Source organism: Scyliorhinus canicula, chromosome 27 (assembly GCF_902713615.1).
Source record: "Scyliorhinus canicula chromosome 27, sScyCan1.1, whole genome shotgun sequence".
Lineage (NCBI taxonomy): Eukaryota > Metazoa > Chordata > Chondrichthyes > Carcharhiniformes > Scyliorhinidae > Scyliorhinus > Scyliorhinus canicula.
This window is the reverse complement of record NC_052172.1, coordinates 16114824-16140063: the sequence shown is the minus strand read 5'-3', so window position 1 is coordinate 16140063 and position 25240 is coordinate 16114824. Positions and strand designations below refer to the sequence as shown.

Below are 25240 nucleotides of genomic sequence, written 5' to 3'. Positions count from 1 at the left end.
ACGAGCTAAGGTATCTACAGCTCAAAAATTTCCTACAAAAGGAGACAAGGAAATACCCACAACTGCCACGACAGACACTACTGGAAGAACTACTGGACGCAAGCATACTAGACAAAGGAAACTGTAGTGACATGTATGACCGACTGATGGAAAGGGCCGACGCAACTTGAAAGAAATGGGAGGATGACCTGGGGATGGAGATAGGGTGGGGACTCTGGAGCGAAGCACTGCATAGGGTCAACTCCACCTCCACGTGCGCAAGGCTCAGCCTGACGCAACTAAAAGTGGTACATAGAGCCCACTTAACAAGAAACCGTATGAGTAGGTTCTTCCCGGAGGTGGAGGATAGATGTGAACGGTGCCAAAGAGGCCTGGCCAACCACGCCCACATGTTCTGGTCTTGCCCCAGACTTGCAGGGTGCTGGACAGCCTTCTTTGAGGCAATGTCCAAAGTGGTGGGGGTGAGGGTGGAGCCATGCCCGATAGTGGCGGTCTTCGGGGTCTCGGACCAGCCAGATCTATTCCTGGGGAGGAGGGCGGACGCCCTTGCCTTTGCCTCCCTGATCGCCCGCCGTAGAATCCTGTTTGGCTGGCGGTCAGCAGCACCGCCCAGAGCTGCAGACTGGCTGTCCGACCTCTCGGAATCTCTCCAAATGGAGAAAATCAAATTCGCCATCCGAGGGTCGGACGACGGCTTCCACAGAACGTGGGAGCCATTCACGCGACTGCTCCGGGACCTGTTTGTGGCCAACGTACAAGAGGAAGAATAGCCAGGTAGCCAAGATACAGGGGAAAGTAGTCAAGGCATGAAAGGGAGAGATAGACCCGGGGGTGGGGGGGGGGGGGGGGAGAGAACCAGGGAGATGGGGGGGGGGGGGGGGGGGAGGAAATGAGAGCCGGAAGGAAGGCACGGGATGCAATAACGAACGTGGCATCTCCAGGAGCAGGGAACGAGGAGAATAAAGACAAAAGACGGGAGGAACGGAGGTGAGCGCGAGATGGCAGCGGGATCCGTCCGGGAGAAGCAAGTGACAACACCAACACCAAACCCATTCGAGTATTGCCGACTGTAATTATTTCTCCGGCACCCAAGTGTATATTCACCTCCCCAGTCCCCCCCCCCCCCCCCCCCCCCCCGCCCCTCCCCCGCCCCCCGCCTGCAAACAGTCGCCTACTTATGTGTTGTAACTAATTTTGCCAGGTGTACAGAGTTGCTGCTGTTGAGCTGGTGCACAATACCCTACCAGTTATTCTATTTTATTTTTTATTGGTTTTTTTTAACTATTTACTATTTTCTTTTCTTTGGTATGTTTGGGTGTGCCCTTCTCGTCTATATATGTGTATATATGTTTCTTATCCTGTGTACATAATGGTAAATATGCATTGTTCAAAAACCCAATAAAAAACCTTTATTAAAAAAAACAGACAGAATTGCGGTTCAATCTCACAAATATTAGTGAAAAACAAATCAACCTATGAATCTCGCCTGATAAAACTGCAATCTCGTTACATGCGTCAAAACCATACAGCACAGAAGGAGGCCATTCAGCCCATCGAGTCTGCACCGACCCTCTGAAAGAGCACCCTGCCCGGGCCCACTCAGCCCGAAGGGGCGATTTACCGTGTCCAATCCACTGAACCTGCACATCTTTTGGACTTGTGGGAGGAAGCCAGTGCGCCCGGAGGAAACCCACGCAGGCGACTGGAGAACGTGCAAACTTGCACAGATCGTGACCCAAGCCGGGAATCGAACCCGGGTCCCTGGTGCTGTAGGGCAGCAGTGCTAACCACTCTCCCACCGTGCCGCCCATCGGCTGTCCCAGTCGTTAGCACCTCAAAAGGTCGCGGGTTCACGCCCAACCCCGGGGCCACGAACGTCAAATCCAGGCCAACGCACCAGCGCAGTTCTGAGGGAGTGCGGCTTTGGTCAGAGATACCGTCCGGCGAGGCATTAAACGGTGGCCCCTTGGGTGGAAGAACCCACTTCTCTATTTCGAAGCGGAGTTATCCCTCAACCATCGCCACAAGAGAGAGAGTCAGATAATATCGTATTCCCAGAATTCCGACAGTGATTACTGTTGGAAAGGGCTCCACTGGTTGAATAATCCAGAGAACCAGGTAAGGGTACAAGTGCAAATCTTCCTTCCCTTCAGTCCAGTCCCTGTAAATCCAGGGTTTGGCCCCAAGGTAGCAGAGCCCCAACAAAAATCATTGCCCAGCTGCGCAGGACACCCATTTAGTCTCATGCTTCTGATCTTAAACCAAGAACAGCTTATGTACAATCCTGTGCTACAGGTAAAACTACTTCAGGTGCATATTTACTTTTGCAAACATCTGTCGCCAGTCACTATCAAAGCCGTAAGAGGTACCCACCAATGATCAATCACACGCCCAGTTTTCCATTTCACCAAACAACACCCAACAGGTTAAAGTTTGCACGCATACACTGTGCAAATATGAATCATAGAATAATAGAATCTCACAGAAGGAGGTCATTAGATACTTCATGTCTGTGCCAACTCTTGGGAAGGGAACACTGAGAATTTTCACAGGTCACAGGGCGTGTTTATTATTAACTTTTTTTTAAATTTGCTAACCAGGAACGCAATTAGCCATATCTGGGCACCCAAAGGGCCCTATGGTTAGTGGCCAACATTTTGGCCAACTGGGTGAAGCAATGGGGGCCTCTAGATCCAGAATTTGCAGAGGCAATGGTGCTGTGCACGCGTGGCAATTTGTACTTTTTACATAGAATTTACAGTGCAGAAGGAGGCCATTTGGCCCATCGAGTCGGCACCGGCTCCTGGAAAGAGCACCCTACCCAAGGTTAACACCTCCACCCTATCCCCATAACCCAGTAACCCCACCCAACACTAAGGGCAATTTTGGACACTAAGGGCAATTTATCATGGCCAATCCACCTAACTTTCACATCTTTGGACTATGGGTGGAAACCGGAGCACCCGGAGGAAACCCACGCACACACGGGGAGGATGTGCAGACTCCGCACAGACAGTGACCCAAGCCGGAATCGAACCTGGGATCCTGGAGCTGTTAAGCGATTGTGCTATCCACAATGCTACCGTGCTGCCCACATGGATGTGATAGGCTGGAGATGCAGAAGGTGATGGGAGAACGTTATTTCCATAATAATAACCTTTATTAGTGTCACAAGTAGGCTTACATTAACACTGCAATGAAGTTACTGTGAAAAGCCCCTAGTCGCCACATTCCGGTGCCTGTTCGGTTACACGGAGGGAGAATTCAGAATGTCCAATTCACCTAACAAGCACGTCTTTCGGGACCTGTGGGAGGAAACCGGAGCACCCGGAGGAAACCCACACAGACCCGGGGAGAACGTGCAGACCCCGCACAGACAGTGACCCAAGCGGGAATCGAACCTGGGTCCCTAGCAGAGTGAAGCAACAGTGCTAACCACTGTGTTACCGTGCCGCCCACGTGGCTGACCGGGAACCTCTACCACGCTTACCGCCTGCGCGGGTTAGACAGATTCTGCAGATTGATGCTCAACCTGTTGGGCTGCGTTGGGAATGCACCTTCCTTGGCCATCACGGCCTGGAGTGGGAGGGGCGGCACGGTGGCGCAGTGGTTAGCACTGCTGCCTCACAGCGTCGAGGATCCGGGTTCCATCCTGGCCCCTGGGTCACTGTCCGTGAGGAGTTTGCACATTCTCCCCGTGTCTGGGTGGGTTTCACCCCCACAACCCAAAGATGTGCAGGGTAGGTGGATTGGCCGCGCTAAATTGCCCTTTAATTGGAATTTTTTTTTTTGGAATGGGGTTTGAACCAGTTCAGAGGCAGGGTACAGTCCCCGGTACTCAGGGGTAGGGCATTTCTAAAGGTTTCTTTGAATAAAGATATTTATCATTTCAGTCGGAAATTGCTGGCATATTTTCCTGAGGTGTACGGCCCTGGGGAAGAACACCTCTTGAGCATCGCAATCACTCATGAAATGCTGCCACTATTGTTTCGAAGGAAAATACAGTCGTCCGTTTCTGCACAGCAAGATCCCAGATTGGCAATGGACTGATCTTCGGTGATGTTGGTCACTGGGGGTGTCACTGACGGAACTTCGCATGGTCGGTATCTATGTGCACCTCAACTAACACCAGCTTAAATCATACGAGTCAGGGGCAGGAGAAGGCCACTCGATGGGCTGAATGGCCTCCTTCTGCACTGTAGGGTTCCAAGTCTATTGAAGTGGTGTGACACATCCCGAGGTCACGAAAGGCACTATGTAAATGCAAGTCTCTCACGCATGCCCGCAGATCACCCTGGAAACACTGTACAGCCAATTTACTGCAGTACAGTAAAGGCGGCAGCCAATTAGCGCAGAGCAAGCTCCCACGAACAGCAATGATCAGACCATCTGCGACCCAGTGGAGAACGGAAATGCAAATCACCCCAGCTGCCAGCAGCCTCTCCAACCACTTATAACACCCCCATCGTGCGCCCCCACCCCAGCTCCCCTAATGCTTAGGGCGCTTTGCCGCTACCACAACAGAACCCCTGTCCCCCACCCCACAACCTCCCTCCCGCTCCCCTCGCCATTCTCCACTGGAAAACAGGGTGGGGGGGGAGACAGAAATCGCAAGCTGGGAGCAAGTGGAAGATGGTTGGGTTTTCTGATCTGTCTTTATTCATTTGAATGCAGGCAGCTGTAGCAGGACAGATTCTTAAGCTGCATCTGCAGGAAGTGCTCCCGAGTCTTGCGGCTAAACGCAGCCATTCTGTTTTTGCGATGTTGCCTGGGGCATGACTATCAGTCACAACATAAAGCAGGACTTCCCTGATCTTCGGCAAAATAGAGACGTGGAAGTTTTTTTTTAAAACCCATCTGATGGGGAGGGGGGGAGAGAAGATGAGGTAATAATAATAATAATTTATTGTCCACGAGTAGGCTTCAAATGAAGTTACTGCGAAAAGCCCCTAGTCGCCACATTCCGGTGCCTGTTCGGGGAGGCCGATACGGGAATTGAACCCGCGCTGCTGGCCTTCTTCTGCATTACAAGCCAGCTGTAAGCTAGACCAGCGCCTATTTCCCCAGGTTCGACGTCTCGTCGGAGAGATGGTGCCTCCGACAGCGATGCACTCCTCCAACACTGCGCCGGCCGCGTCTGCCTAGATTTTGGGCTGAGAGCTCGGTCGGACTCGAAACCACAAATGTTCTGACTCAGAGGAGACAGTGCGGCCCACGGAGACCTGGCTGACACCAAGCAGAAGCTGAGGGCCAGAGGTTAGAAAGTGACTGTTATGACTGCAGAATATTGCGATAAATGTGTCAAATAAGCCCAAACGACCACAGGGCTGCAGTTACAACACGATCAGTAACAGAGCAAGGCTTTTTCTTCCTGTTTTACCCCCAAAGTCTGGTACAACCCAAGTTGGAAAGGGAAAATCATGAGCAAACAAGTCCAATGTTGACCCCGACAGGTAGGCCAGACATGGAGGTGGGCGTACGATCCAGTTAAGACTCACTTACAGAATCAATATCTCGCATCGAACATGTCCCTAATGAGCAAGTTTATTTCTGCCTGGGATTAAAACCATCCAACTGTGTCACCTTTGGGACCTTTAATCTCCACCCAAGAGGACAGGCTTGGTTTGAATATCGCATCTGGAAGGTGGCTCTTCTGGCAGGACAACTCTCTCTCTCAACACCTCACTAAAGTCTCCGCCACAGATCGCATGCTGAAGTCTTCAGACGGAACTCAATCCTGCAGCGTGCTGACTCAGAGGTGAGTGTGGAGCCACAGCTGTGACCAGGGAGGTTGTGGATTTTTAATGCCTGGCCTACGCTCAGTTAGTTTCAGTCTGCAGCGAAGCCAACCTGGCAGATTATCCCTACACTGTAACAGTGATAGGGCCTGTGAGTGGGCCTCCTTCATCTCGGAGGGCTACAGGATTGAAATTGGCCTTGTCCACTCACCCTGACCCCGCGAATAAGATTAAATACATTTTAACACACGGCAAAAAAAAATTTTTTTAATAAATTTAGCGTACCCAATAATTTTTTTTTCCCACTGAAGGGGAACAATTGAATTGTTTTACCCCCAAAGTCTGGTACAACCCAAATTGGAAAGGGAAAATCATGAGCAAACAAGTCCAATGTTGACCCCGACAGGTAGGCCAGACATGGAGGTGGGCGTACGATCCAGTTAAGACTCACTTACAGAATCAATATCTCGCATCGAACATGTCCCTAATGAGCAAGTTTATTTAGCGAGGCCAATCCACCTACCCCGCACATCCTTTCGGTTTGTGGGGGATGAGACCCACGCAGACACGGGGAGAATGTACAAGCTCCACACGGACAGCGACCCGGGGCCAGGATTGAACCCGGCTCCTTGGTGCTGTGAGGCAGCAGGGATAACCACTGCGCCAGCCAAAATATTTCATAACGAGCTACTGAATACCTAGAGTGCCGAAGGAGATCATTTGGCATTCCACTCTGCCCAATATCCATAACCCTGTAACCTAACAGGGCAGCACTGTAGCTTCACAGCACCAGGGTCCCAGGTTCAATTCCCCGATAGGTCACTGTCTGTGCGGAGTCTGCACGTTCTCCCCGTGTCTGCGTGGGTTTCCTCCGGGTGCTCCGGTTTCCTCCCACAGTCCCAAGACGTGGAGGTTAGGTGGATTAGCCATGATAAATTGCCCTTACTGTCCGTGGGCAGCAGGGTAGCATTGTGGATAGCACAATCGCTTCACAGCTCCAGGGTCCCAGGTTCGATTCCGGCTTGGGTCACTGTCTGTGCGGAGTCTGCACATCCTCCCCGTGTGTGCGTGGGTTTCCTCCGGGTGCTCCGGTTTCCTCCCACAGTCACAAAGATGTGCAGGTTAGGTGGATTGGCCATGCTAAATTGCCCTTAGTGTCCAAAATTGCCCTTAGTGTTGGGTGGGGTTACTGGGTTATGGGGATAGGGTGGAGGTGTTGACCTTGGGTAAGGTGCTCTTTCCAAGAGCCGGTGCAGACTTGATGGGCCGAATGGCCTCCTTCTGCACTGTAAATTCTATGATAATCTATCCAAAAAAAGGTTAGGAGGGGTTATTGGGTACGGGGATAGGGTGGAAGTGAGGGATAAATGGGTCAGTGCAGACTCGATGGGCCAAATGGCCTCTTCGGCACTGTATATTCTATGTTCTAACCTGCACATTCCTGGACGTTAAGGGGCAATTTAGCGTGGCCAAACCACGTAACATGCACATTCCTGGACGTTAAAGGGGCAATTTAGCGTGGCCAAACCACGTAACATGCACATTCCTTGACACTAAGGGGCAATTTAGCGTGACCAACCCACCTAAACTGCACGTCTTTGGCAAGGAAATGCTTAATCATCCGCATATTAATGGAACGATCATCAACTGTAAATGGCACAAACAAAATCAATATTGCACTATGATTGGACACAGAGGGAGATGACGGGTCTCACAGTCAATGTTGTGAGCAATCAGCAGGCCCCTCACTTCGCTCGCTCTTGCCATCACTTCAGCCATACCGGCAGGAAAAAAATCTACACGGACGGGAATCGGTGGAATATGGCGACTCCGCGCGCGCGTGGACAACGGCCAGCAATAGGTCTTGGCCACCACTGCTTTACAGCCAATTACATATTTTTGGCCTTCCCGATATAAACGCCTGGAGAATTGTTGGGTCCGTGGCCGTGCATGCGCACAGTGGCGACCTGCAGCAGTTGCGCCGTACAACATGGCGCCGGCCGCGCCCGGCCCCGACCGATGGTGCCCCCTCCCCGACGGACACCCCCCCCCCCTCGCCACCCCCACCCCCTCCAGCCCTCGCCAAAGCCTCCCCAGCCAGCAGCACCGTACCCGCACGGCTGTGGTGGTGCTGGAACACATTCCGCAGCCGACAGGTCGGATTCCCGGCCGCTGAGGCCACGCGCCAACCGCCCGGTCAAGAACGCGGCCCATCCGGGGCGGAGCATCCGGGAGAGGGCTTTCAGGTAACGTCCAGAGGCTGTCCCAACGGTGTGCGGGGTAATCCTCGATTACGCCGATTTGGATATGGGGGGGGGGGGGGGGGGGAGCAACCCGGAAACAGGCCACCGATTCAGTTGTAAAAGGGGATTCTCCGCCCAATCGGCATCGGGAAACGGAGAAACCCGGTATTGCGTGCAGTTCTGGTCCCCACATTATAGGAAGGACGTGGAAGCATGGGAAATGGTGCAGAGGAGATTTACCAGAATGTTGCCTGGTACGGAGGGAAGATCATATGAGGAAAGGCTGAGGGACTTGAGGCTGTTTTCGTTAGAGAGAAGAAGGTTAAGAGGTGACTTAATTGAGGCATACAAGATGATCAGAGGGATAGATAGGGTGGACAGAGAGAGCCTTTTTCCTCGGATAGTGATGTCCAGCACGAGGGGACATAGCTTTAAATTGAGGGGAGATAGATATGGGACAGATGTCAGAGGTAGGTTCTTTACTCAGAGAGTAGTAAGGGCGTGGAATGCCCTACCTGCAACAGTAGTGGACTCGCCAACACTAAACGCATTCAAATGGTCATTGGATAGGCATATGGACGATAAGGGAATAGTGTAGATGGGCTTTAGAGTGGTTTCACAGGACAGCGCAACATCGAGGGCCGAAGGGCCTGTACTGCGCTGTAATGTTCTATGTTCTATGTGCGAAAAGTGGAAAAGGGCAGGAGACAGAGAGTGTGAAGGCAGGGTTGCCACAGTTACCCGCGGATAATAACCGCACCTCACACTTAAATCAATAAAGGCCCCGCTGCCGTCCCCAGCGACCAAGGCTCAGGACTCAAAAACACCGACCAAGAGTCCCAGATTAGATCTCAGTTCATTCACTTCAGGACAGGGAGCCGCTGAAACACAAAGCGTCTCGGTGCCCCCAAGCTTTGCTCCCGTTCATTATCTAATGCCAACGCTAATGGAAATCATATACGAGGAGGTAGGATGAGACCAGATGCACGTTCGCCCGTGACGGGTCTCGTGCGCTGGCCGTGGCTCAGTGAGTCGCACTCTTCCCTCAAACACAGAAAGTTAGGGTTTCAACTCCCTCGAAGAGGCCTTCAGCACGTAATCTAGGCAAAGGCTCCCGTGCAGCGCCCAAAGATGTTGCTCAGTAGGAGAGGCTGTCTTTCAAGAGAGATGGATGTTAAACGGAAGCTCTCTCAGGTGGACACAATACACCCTGGATTACCATTCTCCCCAAACGCCCTGGCTAAACACTTATCCCTGAACCAACACCATCAAGACAGATGATTTGCCCGTCAAAAGTGTTTGATTTGGCTATGAAGTGCTTCGTGGAGCTTCCTTCTTATTGGGGGAGGAGGGGTATCAGCTGCAGGGGCTGGTTTAGCACAGTGGGCTAAATCGCTGGCTTGTAATGCAGAACAGGGCCAGCAGCGCGGGTTCAATTCCCGTAGCAGCCTCCCTGAACAAGAGTCGGAATGTGGCGACTAGGGGCTTTTCACAGTAACTTCATTGAAGCCTACTTGTGACAATAAGCGATTATTATTTTTATTATTAGTATTATTATCTCAGGTGAGATATTAAACAGCAGTCAGATCTCCGACACGTCTGTCTCACGGCGCCGAGGTCACGTGTTCGATCCCGGCCCTGGGTCACTGTCCGTGTGGAGTTTGCACATTCTCCCCTTGGCTACGTGGGTCTCACCCGCCCCCCCACAATCCAAAGATGTGCAGGGTAGGTGGATTGGTCATGCTGAATTGACCCTTGATTGTAAAAAAAAAATTATTGGGTACTCTTAAAAAAAAATTTTTTTTTTTTTTATAAATTTACATTAGCCAATTATTTTTTCCAATTAAGGGGCAATTTAGCATGGCCAATCCACCTACTCTGCACATTTTTGGGTTGTGGGGGCGAAACCCACGCAGACACGGGGAGAACGTGCAAACTCCACATGGACAGCGACCCAGAGCCGGGATCGAACCTGGGACCTCAGCGCCGTGAGGCGGTTGTGCTAACCACTAGGCCACCGTGCTGCCCTTTTTTTTTAAATCCACGAAGTGAAGAAGAGCAAAGTTCCCTCGGTGTCCTGGTCAACGTTCCTCCCTCAACCGACATCAACGCGGGGCGCGTTAGCTGGTCGCTTGCTGCTTGCGGGATCTTTCTGTGCACCAACGGTCAGTCCCCTTTCCCCGCCCAGCTAAAAAATAACACTTTGCCTGGGAAGCCCCGAGGATTGTTATAGACAGGTGACATCTAAAAGGCAATAACTGAGTAACTTGGCAATGCTCACTGTCTAGCCTTAAGTAACAGGAAAAGGTTTGGTTGGGAGGAGAGGGGGCGGGTGGGAGTCGGAACACTGCAGGGGGTCCGCATCTTACAGGACGATTAATTTAGAAAAAAATAAGGGGGGGGGGGGGGAGGGGGGAATTTTACATTTAAATAGCTTAAAGCGAAAAACAAGTTTTGAGGGGGGGAGGGAGGTAACCATTTCTATCCGAATCCAGCATCACACAAAGAGGCCATTCAGCCCATCGCGTGTCTGCCACACCTTTGAAAGAGCTATCCAATTAGTCCTATTTTCCCCCCCAACCCAATTTTTTCCTTACCGAATTCCCTATACAATCTGCTCCCACAGCCTTTTCACAGGCAGAGCGTTATACCTTATTTTAAAAATAAATTTAGAGTGCCCAATTATTTTTTTTTCCAATTAAGGGGCAATTTAGCATGGTCAATCCACCTACCCTGCTCAAGTTTTTTGGGTTGTGGGGGTGAGACCCACGCAGACAAGGGGAGAATGTGCAAACTCCACACGGACAGTGACCCGGGGCCGGGGTCGAACCTGGGACCTCAGCGCCGTGATGCAGCAGTGCTAACCACTGCGCCACTGTGCCGTCCCATTGTTTAAAAGATAATCTAATTTGCTTTCCACTTTTATTTTGCCCTAATTATCTTTTTTTTTAAAAAGAGGCATCTTCCAGAAGGACTCTGCAGCTGTACACAGGGCCTGTGAGAATGAAATGAATGAAAATCGCTTATTGTCACGAGTAGGCTTCAGTGAAGTTACTGTGAAAAGCCCCTAGTCGCCACATTCCGGCGCCTGTCCGGGGAGGCTGGTACGGGAATCGAACCGTGCTGCTGGCCTGCTTGGTCTGTGTGAATGATAAATAATCACCTCATCGCAGCCCACGTTTCAAGGATTCATCTTCGCCCTCAGATCTACACCCCCCACCCCTTTCCCACGTCCTCTTTATCACTCAGATTCTCGCCACCTCAAAACTGGCAGAGCAAGGACATGCCACTCAACTCGAAACCCTTCCCAAAACCCCACCAGCAGGCGATTCTCGTGTTGAGAGAGAATGAGTGAAAATTAACTTTTTTTTTTAAAGTCACAAAGATTTCTCATTGGAGACATTCTCCCCGTGTCTGCGTGGGTCTCACCCCCACGACCCAAAGATGTGGAGGGGTAGGTGGATTGGCCACGCTAAATTGCCCCTTAATTGGGGGGGGGGGGGGATTGGGCACTCTAAATTTATATTTACAATAAAAAGTTGTTCATCTCCAACCCTGCCACATTCTCCTGGGGCAGTAAAATTCAGTCAAATGCCACCACACCAGATGGGGTGCAGGGAATAACCTGCTTTAAAAATATGTTTGCAACACATAAACAGACAGAGAGAGAGAGAGAGAGATTGCATTAAATAGTTCGCTCCGAGTGGCAGGAAATGATTGAAAATTGCCAACAGATCAAATCAGACTCTCGCTCAAACACAAGGAGGGCAAAGCAGGGGGGAGAGCCAAAGCCCACCCACCCCACTCCCTGAAAGAGGCACAGCAAGACTCCACAACACAACTCCAACCAAAGTTGTCGAGAAGTTCCAGGAAACTTTTTCCTTCTGTTTTTGTTGTAAATTTCAAAGTGAAATCGACACGCCGAAACTTTGCACAAGTTTCTTCTCCCTCTTTCTGGGTCCTTGTGGGTTACCCTAAATTGTTCAAATGGGAGGGGGGATGAATAATTGATCCAAAAAGCAGGTAGATAGGTAGGTCTCTTACCTTCTGGTCCACGATGGAGCAAGCGAGCTCCTTGACTCTCGCTAAGGTGCTGTCCCCATAATTTGGGAGCAGCACCGATTCCCTGCTCAGTCCGATCTGGATGATGAAGGAGGTGCCCAGGCAGGCTGGTGGATAGGGGCTGCTCCCCCCTTGTGCCAGGCAAGGAGCAGGGCTGGGGGGACAGGCTGAAGGTACAGAATTCATCACCCTCAGCCCCTCCAGAGACAGTCAGGGGAGTGGGACAGGGGAGATAGGATCTCCCTTTTTCAAAAAAAAAACTTCACCCAAACTACATCCAAACAAACTTTCCTTTGCAAACAGCCTCTCTGGGGCACACTCTGGGTGAAATAACACTGTTTTGATAAGTTTAAAGTAACAAAATGGCGTCAAATACAAAAACAGGAAACACCCTGTCAGTCACCCAACTCTGTCTGACTCCTACAATAACTTATTAGCTTATTGTGCGGGGAGAGGAGGGACCCAGGTTTGACAGACACGACTCCAGCCCATAGGAAACTGGAGCCCTGTCCTCATAGAGGCGGGTCCACTGTCTCCAGCAGCACATGAGGGCTGGTACAGAGGACCAATCCTTGGTTCTCACACTCTCAGTGGGGATTTCTGCTCTTGTCCATTTATTGAGCTGACTTCTTTCCCAATCTTGGAGCAAACCCCACCTTCCTCCTCCACCCTGAGATTATTGCATCCTTTTTTTTCATATCAGGGCAAACCCTTTTCAGAGTGTTGATCTGGTGAGCAAATCAGCTAAACAGACCGCTTTCCGTCATCAGTTTTAAAACAAAGAAAACTACAGCACAGGGACAGGCCCTTCGGCCCGCCAAGCCCGTGCCAACCATGCTGCCCGTCTAAACTAAAATTTTCTGCACTTCCGGGGTCCATATCCCTCTATTCCCATCCTATCCATGTATTTGTCAAGATGCCCCTTAAACGTCACTATCGTCCCTTCTTCCATCGCCTCCTCCGGCAGCGAGTTCCAGGCACCCACTACCCTCTGTGTAAAAAACTTGCCTCGTACATCTCCTCTAAACCTTGCCCCTCGCACCTTAAACCTAAGCCCCCTAGTAATTGACCCCTCTGCCCTGGGAAAAAGCCTCTCAGTATCCACTCTGTCTATTCCCCTCATAATTTTGTAGACCTCTATCAACCTCCGTCGTTCCAGTGAGAACAAACCAAGTTTATTCAACCTCTCTTCATAGCTAATGCCCTCCATACCAGGCAACATCCTGGTAAATCTCTTCTGCCCCCTCTCTAAAGCCTCCACATCCTTCTGGTAGTGTGGCGACCAGAATTGAACACTATACTCCAAGTGTGGCCTAACTAAGGTTCTATACAGCTGCAACATGACTTGCCAATTTTTCTACTCAATGCCCCGGCCAATGAAGGCAAGCATGCCGTCTGCCTGCTTGACTACCTTCTCCACCTATGTTGCCCCTTTCAGTGACCTGTGGACCTGTACACCCAGATCTCTCTGACAAGAAGGGTGTTCTTGCTACGGAGGGAGTGCAGCGAAGGTTTACCAGACCGATTCCTGGGGTGGCGGGACTGACGTATGAGGGGGGATTGAATCAGCTAGGATTGTTTTCAATTGGGCGGCACAGTGGCGCAGTGGTTAGCACAACCACCTCACGGCACTGAGGTCCCAGGTTCAATCCCGGCTCTGGGTCACTGTCCGTGTGGAGTTTGCCCATTCTCCCCGTGTCTGCGTGGGTCTCACCCCCACAACCCAAAGATATACAGGGCAATAAAAAAATAATCTTTATTGTCACAAGTAGGCTTACATTAACACTGCAATGCGGTTACTGTGAAAATCCCCTCGTCGCCACATTCCGGCGCCTGTTCGGGTACACAGAGGGAGAATTCAGAATGTCCAATTCACCTAACAAGCACGTCTTACGGGACTTGTGGGAAGAAACCGGAGCGCCCACAGGAAACCCACGCAGACACGAGGAGAACATGCAGACTCCGCACAGTCACCCAAGCCGGGAATCAAACCTAGGACCCTGGCGCAGTAAAGCACTGTTCACTGTGCCCACAAGGGGGATTGACCACGCTAAATTGTCCCTTAATGGGAAAAATAAATAATTGGGTACTCTAAGTTTATTTCAAAAAGGATTGTATTCACTGGAGTTCAGAAGAATGATGGGGGTTCTCATAGAAACCTATAAACATCTAACAGGACTGGACAGGGTAAATGCAGGAAGGATGTTCCCGGTGGGGGAGTCCAGAACCAGGGGTCACAGTCTGAGGATACGGAGTAGACTATTTAGGACAGGGATGATGAGCAATTTCTTCACCCAGAGAGTGGTCGGCCTGTGGAATTCATTGAATCATAGAATTTACAGTGCAGAAGGAGGCCATTCGGCCCATCAAACCTGCACCGGCCCTTACAAAGAGCACCCCACTGAAGTCCACGTATCTACCCTATCCTCGTAACCCAGTAACCCCCACTTAACATTTTTTGATCACTCAGGGCAATTTATCACGGCCAATCCACCTAACCTGCACATCTTGGGACTGTGGGAGGAAACCGGAGCACCCGGAGGAAACCCACGCAGACACGGGGAGAACGTGCAGACTCCGCACAGACATTGACCCAGCGGGGAATCGAACCTGGGACCCTAGAGCTGTGAAGCAATTGTGCTAACCACTGTGCTCCCATGCTGCCCTAAATTTGTTGCCACGGGAAGTAGTTGAAGCCAAAACATTGCATGTTTTCAAGATACAGCACTTAGAGCGAAGGGGATCAAAGGGTATTTGGTGGGGGGGGTGGAAGCAGGATTAGGCTATTGAGCTGGATGATCAGCCATGATCATAATGTATGGCGGAGCGGGCTTGAAGGGCCGAATGGCCTCCTCCTGCCCTATTTTCTATGTGTCATGGATGCTATGCATGTTTTCATGCCTTATGAAAGTTCAGATGAGCTGTGAGTCCTCTTCTAAGTCAACAAGTTCAGCACTGTGATGCTAATCACTGAAAACCAGCTCCACTGGGCAGGAAACCGCTCAGGAAAAGCAGAATTATGAGAGACGATCTGAAAGCGTGTGTTTGGAAACGGAGTTAGGAATCTTTCACATGATAATCATCTGTGGGCGACATAATGGTTTTGACACTAGAACTAGGGGGCATAGCCTCCAAATACCGGGGATCAGATTTAGGACTGAGTTGAGGAGGAACTTCTTCACCCAAAGGGTGGGGAATTTGAGGAATTCCCTGCCCAGTGAAGCAGTTGAGGGTCCCTCGTTAAATGTTTTTAAGGCAAAGATAGATAGAGTTTTGAGCGGTAAAGGAATTCAGGGTTAGGGTGAGCGGGCGGGTAAGTGGAGCTGAGTCCACAAAAAGGTCAGCTGTGATCTGATTGGATGGTGGCGCAGGCTCGAGGGGCCAGATGGCCGACTCCTGCTCCTAGTTCTTATGTCCTTATGGTTAGCACTGCTGCCTCACAGCGTCAGGGACCGGGGTTCGATTCCGGCCTCGGGTGACTGTCTGTGTGGAGTTTGCACTCCTCCCCGTGTCTGCGTGGGTTTCCTCCGGGTGCTCCGGCTTCCTCCCACATTCCAAATATGTGCAGGTTAGGTGGATTGGCCGTGATGAATTGTCCTTTAGTGTCCAAAAGGTTAGGTGGGGTTACGGGGTTAGGGTGGGGGGGGGGGCATAGGCATAAGTGGGGTGCTCTTTCAGAGGGTGGCTGCAGCATCAATGGGCCGAATGGCCTCCTTCTGCACTGTAGGGAGTGTACGAAATGTTGTTTGTTGGGCTGACACCTGACTCCTGAAGCAACCACTCGACTCGGACCTCACCTGCTGCAGGAGACTCACAGGGGGCACAGTGGGGAAAACTTTAGGGAGGTCCTCAATGCAGTCCGGAAGAGGTCAAACATTCCCGCCGAGGCGGGGGGGTGTCGGGGACGAGGGAGAGAACAAACCTCCAAAAAAAACCCATCTCCCTCCTGTTGCCTGCCTGTGGCAGAGTCCGCAGAATCTGCCTCATTGAACATATCAGCCATCTCAGAACCCATCAAACTGAAACTGAAGCAAACCATCCTCGATCCCTTGGGACTGCCTATATTAAACATAAAAGACCTGCATTTAAATAGCACCTTTCTTGGCCTCAGGCTGCCCTATGGGGCCTCAGAGCCAATCAGATACTCTTGAAGTCTGGTTTCTGTTTTAATGCAGGGAACAGGGCAGCCAATGTGTGCACAGCACGATCCCACAAGTAGTAATATGACAGAAACATAGAATTCCTACAATACATGAGGTGACCATTTGGCCCATCGGGTCTGCACCGGCCCTCGGCCCACTGACCCCCCCCCCCCACTCCATCTTCTCCCCGTGACCCCACCTAACCTGCACATCTTTGGACTGTGGGAGGAAACCGGAGCACCCGGAGGAAACCCACGCAGACACGGGGGAGAACGTGCAGACTCCGCACAGACAGACAGTGACCCGAGGCTGGAATCGAACTCGGGTCACTGCTGCGGTGAGGCAGCGGTACCAACCACTGTGCCACCTCTGATTAATGCTCAGATAATGTGTTAAAGGAAGTAGAATTGGCCAAGTTATCATAGTCGCTGGTTCAAGTCCCACTCCGGGGCCTTGGGAACAAAATCCAGGCTGACATTAGAGTGCACTATCGAGGGAGCGCTGGTGCATCTCTCAGAGAAGATGTTAAACTGAGATCCCCCTTTGCCTTCTAAGGTAGAAGTTAAAGATCCAATGGCATTATTTTGAAAAAGTACAGGGGAATTCTACTGGTAACTTAGGGGCAGCGTGGTTAGCACAGTGGTTGGCACCGCTGCCTCACAGCGCCAGGGACCCGGGTTCAATTCCGGCCTCGGGTCACTGTCTGTGTGGAGCTCTCACGTTCTCCCCGTGTCTGCGTGGGTTTCCTCCGGGTGCTCCGGTTTCCTCCCACAGTCCAAAGACATGCAGGTTAAATGGATTGGCCATGCTAAATTGCCCCTTAGTGTCTAAAGATCCAAAGGCTAATTGGGGCTCCAGAGACAGAGCGGGGGAGTGGGCCTAGTTTAGGGTGCTCTTTCAGAGGATCGGTCCAGGCTTGATAGGCCGAATGGCCTCCTTCTACACTGTAGGGATTCTACGATTCTATGACTAAGTGGGGATGACTATGACTATGACGAAGATAGAGATGTTTCAAATCATGAAATGTTGGACAAATTGAACCCACATAATCTTTCTAGGAACACACAAATTAGGAGCAAGAGTGGGCCATTTGGCCCCTCGAGTCTGCTCCACCATCCAACAAGATCATGCACGATATGATTATGGCCTCAACTCCATATTCCGCCTTCCCCCCCAATGACCTTTGACTCCCTCGTTAATCTGAGAGCGGAAATTAGGAGCAGGAGGAGGCCATTCAGCCCCTCAAGCCTCTTACTACCCCCCAGACAATGTAAGCACCGCAGGGCACACTGCGTTTACAAATCGAGGAAAAGTAAATAAAGTGGGGGAAGAAGATCGAATCGCGATATTGAAGCGAGAATTGGATAGGTGATTGAATGGAAAAAATATATGACAGGGCTTACAGGCAAAGTGTAGGGGACTAATTGGATCGCCCTATTGAAGAGCTGCCACAAGCATGATGGGCTGAATGGCCTCCCTCTGTGCCATATCATACCAAGATTGTATGAAATGCTGGAGGAGTCTTCCATTCCACTAAGCAGCACCTTTGGTAAGTGAAATAAGAAATCTTAGCGGATGTGAAAAAGAAACCAGAAAGGGTATTACCAATTAAGGGCATCCGGGGTTGTTAGAAACACTTCAAAGGAATATTTGGCCAGGTGGTCTAGATAGGAACAGTGTGTGCTCCTGCAAAGCACATAGACTGGGCAAGTTGCCAGCAGGCATGGAGGGCAGGTGTTTACCCATCTGCATTAACTACACATGCACATTGGTTGGCACTGCACCTTTCAACTTCCAATGTTTATTATTGCCCCACCTTGAAACCTCTTACATTCATCTTCCATACTCAGTTCTCTCCAAGAACAGGTAAAAATAGCTCCAATTAAGAAAATAGCCTGTCGCAAATTTGGCAAACTGATGAGGGCGCGATTCTCCGCCCCCCATGGTGGGCACCGATCGCGGGCAGCGGGTCCGAACCCCGCGCACTCTTTGTTCCTCCACCGCCCCGCTGGATCATTCTGCGGGGCGGCTGAGGGGCATACCGGCCCGCGCATGCGCGGGTTTAACGCATATGCGTGATGACGTCATCCGCGCATGCGCGGGTTGGAGACGTCCAATCCGCGCATGCGCGGCTGACGACATCGTGCGCGTCAGCCGTCGTTAACTTTGGCGCGCGGGCTTAGCGAATTTTGCTAAGCCTGCGATGCCGAGGTTCACGGGGCCCCGCTGCTAGCCCCGACCGGGGAGCAGAATCGGGTCCCGGAAGGGGGCGCGGAGGCTGCCGGGAAACACGGCCCGTTTCACGGCAGCCTTCACGACTCTCCGCATTTGCAGAGAATCGCGCCCTGAGTATTGACTCCGGTACTGGAGGCGGATCGCCATTGGTCGCCAGCAGAATATTCCAGTCCCGCCCGTGTCTGCAGCGTTTTGCGTGGCCTCGCCCGTCCCGCCGCCAGCGAACCCGCATCAGGGGGGTCACCTCCAGTGGGACTGGAAGATCCCACTGACGGGAAGGTCCAGAAAATCCTGTCCTAAGTATTTTTCAGTTTTATATATAGCATATAACGTCAAACAGTCTACAGAGTCTATTTAATGAGAATAGCTGGGGACTGTGGCGAACAGAACTCAGCAGCAAACATCTCACAATTAAATAGAAATGATATCCCAGAGAAGTACAGTGAGTGATATTAGTGGCACAACGCAAATTATGTGAATGAAGCCAATCTGTCTTTTATAGCAATGTGGCCTCCAGAAGTGATTGATGAGGGGGTGGGGTGGGGAAATAGTCGAAATGTGTCTATTCCAGCCGGGGTAATGGTGTCGATATACACAATGTTTCTTTTTGCCATAGGCTGATCTGAATCATGTTTGTAAAATGTTTGCTTTCCGAGTTCCGGTGTGGTGGATTAGCCGTGCTAAATTGCCCCTTAGTGTTCAAAGGTTGGGTGGGGTTAGGGGGAATGGGTCGGCAGAGTAGGAGGTGCAGATGGGCCGAATGGCCTCCTTCTGCACTGTTGGGATTCTATGATTCTGCCATTAACACTCATGCTGAACAAATACTTTGTTTCCTTACCACAACCGTTACCAGTCCCTATTCCTTTTCTTCTGATGACACCTTTGTCATTTAATCTGTCCAGCTCTTTACCCCATCCTGGATCTTCACCTTTGCTCTTCCTCCCCCTCCTTCTTGCCCTCTTCCAAAGGCATATAATCCATCACGTTTCTGCTAACGCATTTTTCCAATGCTGCTTGTTAAGATAGTTGATTTTACGGCGCTGAGGGCCCAGGTTCGATCCCGGCTTTGGGTCACTGTCCGTGGGGAGTTTGCACATTCTCCCCGTGTCTGCGTGGGTTTCGCCCCCACAACCCAAAGATGTGCAGGTTAGGTGGATTGGCCACGCTAAATTGCCCCTTGATTGGAAAAAAATTAATTGGGTACTCTAAATTTATTTTTTAAAAAGATAGTTGATTTTAAACTGGATGTTGCGGAGCAAAGAGTCGCCTTGCTTCATGGCTGATTGTCCACAGCTGTTGTCGGCGGCCCTGGCTACCACCTTAATGCAGGGCCTGTCGATCGATCTTTTTGTGAGCCAGCCACTTGCTGCTTTTGCTAGTGCCAGTCGCAAGCAGAATCAACAGTTGTTCCCATAGGTTGGATGTTCTGTGCACTGGGTCACTGTCCGTGTGGAGTTTGCACATTCTCCCCGTGTCTGCGCTGGTATCGCCCCCCACAACCCAAAGATGTGCAGGGTAGGTGGATTGGCCACGCTAAATTGCCCCTTAATTGGAAAAAATTAATTGGATACTCTAAGTTTTAAACATCCCAAAAGCTTCACAGCCGAGTAAGTTCTTTTGAAATGAAGTCACCGTTGTAATTGTTCCCACTGTTGATGGGAATACCGCAACCTAGAGGTCACATTCCGACCACCAAGCACCTATCTATTCTCTTTTTTTCTTAAAATTTAGAGTACCCAATTCATTTTTTCCAATTAAGGGGCAATTTAGCACAGCCAATCCACCTACGAGTGAATTGATGGTCACATCAGACTCCTCGACTAAGGGGGAAGGTTTCTTATTTTCCACCCTATTTGTGTCCCTCATGATTTTGTGCACCTCAATCAGGCCCCCCCTCAACCTTCTCAGCTCCAAGGAAAACAACCCCGGCCTAACCAGCCTCTCTTCATAGCTGAAACTCTCCAGCCCCGGGCAACATCCCGGTGAATCTCCTCTGCACCCCCTCTACTGCAATCACATCCTTCCTATAGTGTGCTGACCAGAACTGCACACAGTGCTCCAGTACTAACCAGTGTTTATACAGCTCCATCATAACCTCCCTACTCTTACACTCTATGCCTCAGCGAATAAAGGCAAGTATCCCTTTCACCTTCTTATCTGTCCTGCTCCGTCAGGGATCTGTGGACATTGGCCCCACGGGTCCCTCTGTACTTCCTTGTGTCCTAACATTCATTGTGAATTCCCTTCCCTTGTTAGTCCTCCCGAAATGCATCACCTCACGCTTTTCAGGGTTAATAATAATCTTTAGGAGACCTGGATCAATGACATGGCGGGTTTCATTAAGCTAGAGAAGGTCAAATTCGCCCTGATAGGGTCGGTACAAGGGTTCTTTAGGCGGTGGCAGCCTTTTCTCGACTTTCTGGCTCAACGATAGGGTACGGGGACAGCAGCAGCAGCAACCCGGGGAGGGAAAAGGGGAGGGAAAAGGGGGGGGCCGACAATGACTATGTTTGTTTATTTAATTTTAATATTTTTAAAGTTCTTTTGTTGTTCATTAGGGTTGGGGGGGTGGGGGGATGTGATACATGCGCCGATACGGTCTGGGGGTGTCACAGTTATTATGGGTTATTTTGTTGCAGTTCATTGTTTGTCGTTATGTTTTATATTTTCTGTAAAAAATTCCAATAAAAATTATATATAAAAAAAAAAATAATAATCTTTATTGTCACAAGTAGGCTTACGTTAACATGGCAATGAAGTTACTTTAAATTCCATTTGCCACTGTTCTGCCTGGCTGACCAGCCCCCCCCCCCCCCCCCTCCCCCTCCCCCCACATTCACATCTAGATCATTAACCTGACACCATTATTACACCAGCCTCATGTAGGCTGTCAATCTTTTTTTTTTATAAATTTAGATTCCCAATTATTTTTTCCAATTAAGGGGCAATTTAGCCTGGCCAATCCACCTACTCTGCACATTTTTGGGTTGGGGGGGCGAAACCCACGCAGACACGGGGAGAATGTGCAAACTCCACACGGACAGTGACCCAGAGCCGGGATCGAACCTGGGACCTCAGCGCCGTGAGGCGGTTGTGCTGACCACTAGGCCACCGTGCTGCCCGTAGGCTGTCAATCTTAACCCTTTCCTCCACAGCCGATGGGATCGATGGCCTATTCCTGGTCCTTATTTGTATGATATAACTAGAGGGCTCAAAGACTGAATCTAGAGTTAAGCAATGGGGAAGGAGCTGCTAAATTGCCGGCGAGGAGATGACAAAGGAGCAAATCAGTCAGAAAATTTCAAAAGAATGTTGAAACACCAGAGCAGTAACAGTATGAGGCTTCGATGACCCTAATATAGGCTGGGAAGAGAGATTGATGGGCAAGTGCGGGTGAATTCCTAAGACTGGAAAACTTCCTTAATCAGTATGATTCTAGCCCAGCGAGCAAGGAAATAAAGCTGGAGCTAGTTCTGGGAAATGAAGTCGGGCAAATGGAATGTGATGCAATGGAAAAAGATCTGGTAATAATAATGCCTGGGTTCCCGGATCAGCAGCGCCTCAATTTGAAAATTCTCATCCTTGTTTTCGAATCCCTTCGTGTCCCTGCACTCCGTAACCTCTAATCCCTTAACCCCCTCCCCCCCCCCCCCCCCGAGATTTCTGCGCTCCTCTAATCCTGGCCTCTTGGGTAACCCCGATTTTAAACGCTCCAGCATTGGGGGTCGTGGCTTTAGCTGTCTGGGCTGCAAACTCTAGAATTCCCTCCCTCAGCCTGCCCCCCTCTAACACACTCCTTAAAACCTACCTGACCTGGCCGGGTATTTGGTCACCCAGCCTAACATGCGTCTCAGTGCCAGATTGTGTCTGATTGTACTCCCACGGGAGGTTTACTGATGTTTTTCTGGGCACTGGGGTTACCCATGGGCTGGTATTAGCCTCCTGCTTTTCCTGTTATACAGAAATGACCTTGGGTGGCACAGTGCTAACCTAGCGATCCAGAGGTCTAGACTGATGATGCGGGGACACAAGTTCAAATCCCATCAGGGTGGCTGGCGGAATTTCAAATTCAATGAATAAAATCTGGGATTGACAGCTGACCTCAGTCGCGGCGACCGTGACAACCATCATCGATTGTTGTGGAGCAGCACGGTGGCGACGTGGGTTAGCACTGCTGCCTCACGGCGCCGAGGCCCCAGGATCGATCCCGGCTCGGGGTCACTGTCCGTGTGGAGTTTGCACATTCTCCCCCGTGTCTGCGTGGGTTTCGCCCCCACAACCCAAAAGATGTGCAGGCTAGGTGGATTGAGCACGCTAAATTGCCCCTTAATTGGAAAAAATGAATTGGGCACTCGAAATTTATATTTAAAAAAACATCTGGTTCACTAATGTCCCCCTTTAGGGAAGGAAATCTGCCGTCCTTACCCGGTCTGGCCTACATGTGACTCCAGGCCCACAACGATGTGTTTGACTCTTTACTGCCCCCCTCTGAAATGGCCGAGCAAGACACTCAGTTCAAGGGCAATTAGGGATGGGCAACAAATGGTGGCCCATAGAATTGTACAAACCATACAATTTACAGTGCAGAAGGAGGCCATTCGGCCCATCGAGTCTGCACCGGCCCTTGGAAAGAGCACCCCACTTAAGCCTACGCCTCCACCCTATCCCCGTAACCCAGTAACCCCTCCTAACTTTTTTCGTCACTAAAGGCAATTTATCCATGGCCAATCCACCTAACCTGCACGTCTTTGGACTGTGGGAGGAAACCGGAGCACCCGGAGGAAACCCACGCAGACACGGGGAAAACGTGCAGACTCCGCAGGCAGTGACCCAGCGGGGAATCGAACCTGGGACCCTGGTGCTGTGAAGCCACAGTGCTAGCCACTTGTGCTACCGTGCTGCCCCTAAATTTTGACCCAGCGACAGTGAAGGAACGGCTGATATATTTCCAAGTCAGGATGGTGAGTGACTTGGACGGGAACCTCCAGGTGGTGGGGTTCCCCATGTATCCCGTGCCCTTGTCATTCAAGATGGTAGAGGTCGTGGGTTTGGAAGGTGCTGGCGAAGGAGCCTTGGTGAGTTGCTGCAGTGGATCTTGTAGACGGTACACACGGCTGTCGCTGTGCGTCAGTGGTGGAGGGAGTGAATGTTTATGGACAGGTTGATCCTAGTATGGGACTAAGCTCCTCAACCAATCAATCTTTTCCTGCAATTCAATATGAAGTCCATCGGCCTGAGTTGGTCACATGACCCTTAATATCCACACCTGACCCAAAAAATAATCAATTTCAATTTTTGAAAATTTCAACCTTGGTCAATAGAGTTCCAGATTTCTCTTTCTCTTTTTATGAAGTAGTGCTGCTAATTTTAAGGTTATAGAACATAGAACAGTACAGCACAGAACAGGCCCTTCAGCCCTCGATGTTGTGCCGAGCAATGATCACCCTACTCAAACCCACGTATCCACCCTATACCCGTAACCCAACAACCCCCCCCTTAACCTTACTTTTATTAGGACACTACGGGCAATTTAGCATGGCCAATCCACCTAACCCGCACATCTTTGGACTGTGGGAGGAAACCGGAGCACCCGGAGGAAACCCACGCACACAGGGGGAGGACGTGCAGACTCCGCACAGACAGTGACCCAGCCGGAATCGAACCTGGGACCCTGGAGCTGTGAAACATTTACGCTAACCACCATGCTACCCTGCTGCCCCTTATGCCCCTCCTCCAGAGAGAATAGTTTATTTATTTCTGCCCAACAAACTCCTTTAGTTCTCAAATACTTTGGTTAGAACACCCCTTAGTCATTTAAACTTATCACTGAAAATTAACTATCTGGTCACGTACCTCAAGGCTGTTTTGGGGACTTTGCTCATTTGGAGGTTGCATTTCCCAGACTATAACCGTGACGGCATTTCAAACAATTCCATTGGCTGTCGTATGCTATAGAGGGCTTTGTATGGGACACGTTAGAAATGTAAATCCTTTCATTAATAAACAAATCCTTCAGCGGCCCATGGAGGGATAATACAGGTTAATCTGGATTGCACGTCTCCACCTTCCCATCAGTGCCAGTTAAGTATTTGAAACTCTGTGACACACTGTATGTTATCCCAATTTGTTGGCTGACATGGTGCTGTCAATAGATACTGAATAAGAGTTAAGTCGCCACAGTCCCAGATGACCATTTACTGCTTGGGGGGGGGGGGGGGGGAGTGCTGATTGGTGGTGAGCCAACTTGAGGGTCACCACACCTCAAGCGAGGAACAAGGTTAAAGAGTATACAGCTGAGGAAGTGTTGTTGCAATTGTACAAGGCATTGGTGAGATCACACCTGGAGTATTGCGCACAGTTTTGGTCCCTTATTTGAGGAAAGATGTAGTAACATTGGAGGCAGTTCAGAGGAGGTTCACTAGGTAGATTCCAGAGATGAGGGGCGCGATTCTCCGATGCCGCGTGGCATCGGGAAAGCCATCGTGAACTCGGCCGAGTTTCACGACGGTGTTGGAGGCCGCTCCTCGCACCCTATTCTACCCCCCCCCCCCAAGGGGCTAGGAGCGGCGTTTCGAGAAACTCGGCTGCCGGGCCTTGACGCTTGCGTGGAGGATGCTGGGACAGTGAGTAAATTTAAGGAGGAGGTAGGCAGATGTTTAATTGGTAATGGGTTGAAGGGTTATGGAGAACGGGCAGGAGGGTGGAGTTAAGGCCAGGATGGGATCAGCCATGATCGAATAGTGGAGCAGACTTATAGGCCAAATGGCCTACTTCTGCTCCTATAGTCTATATCTTATAAGGTAGAGAAGGAGGACAGCAC

At 50.6% G+C, this 25240-nt stretch overlaps 1 protein-coding gene across 2 annotated transcripts in view; it reads right to left on the bottom strand.

Annotated features, from left to right (window-relative positions):
* prkd2 (protein kinase D2) overlaps window positions 1-24363 on the bottom strand; it is an 83102-nt gene extending 58739 nt beyond the window's left edge. The window contains exon 1 of one of the 2 annotated variants that reach the window (XM_038786068.1): window positions 24274-24363. In XM_038786068.1, the coding sequence (XP_038641996.1) occupies window positions 24274-24315 (42 nt within the window). In that variant the 5' untranslated portion in view covers window positions 24316-24363. Of the gene's footprint in view, window positions 1-12025; window positions 12451-24273 lie in introns of those variants that run through there. The other variant, XM_038786067.1, reaches the window with a different exon arrangement.
* Window positions 24364-25240: the final 877 nt, after the last annotated feature.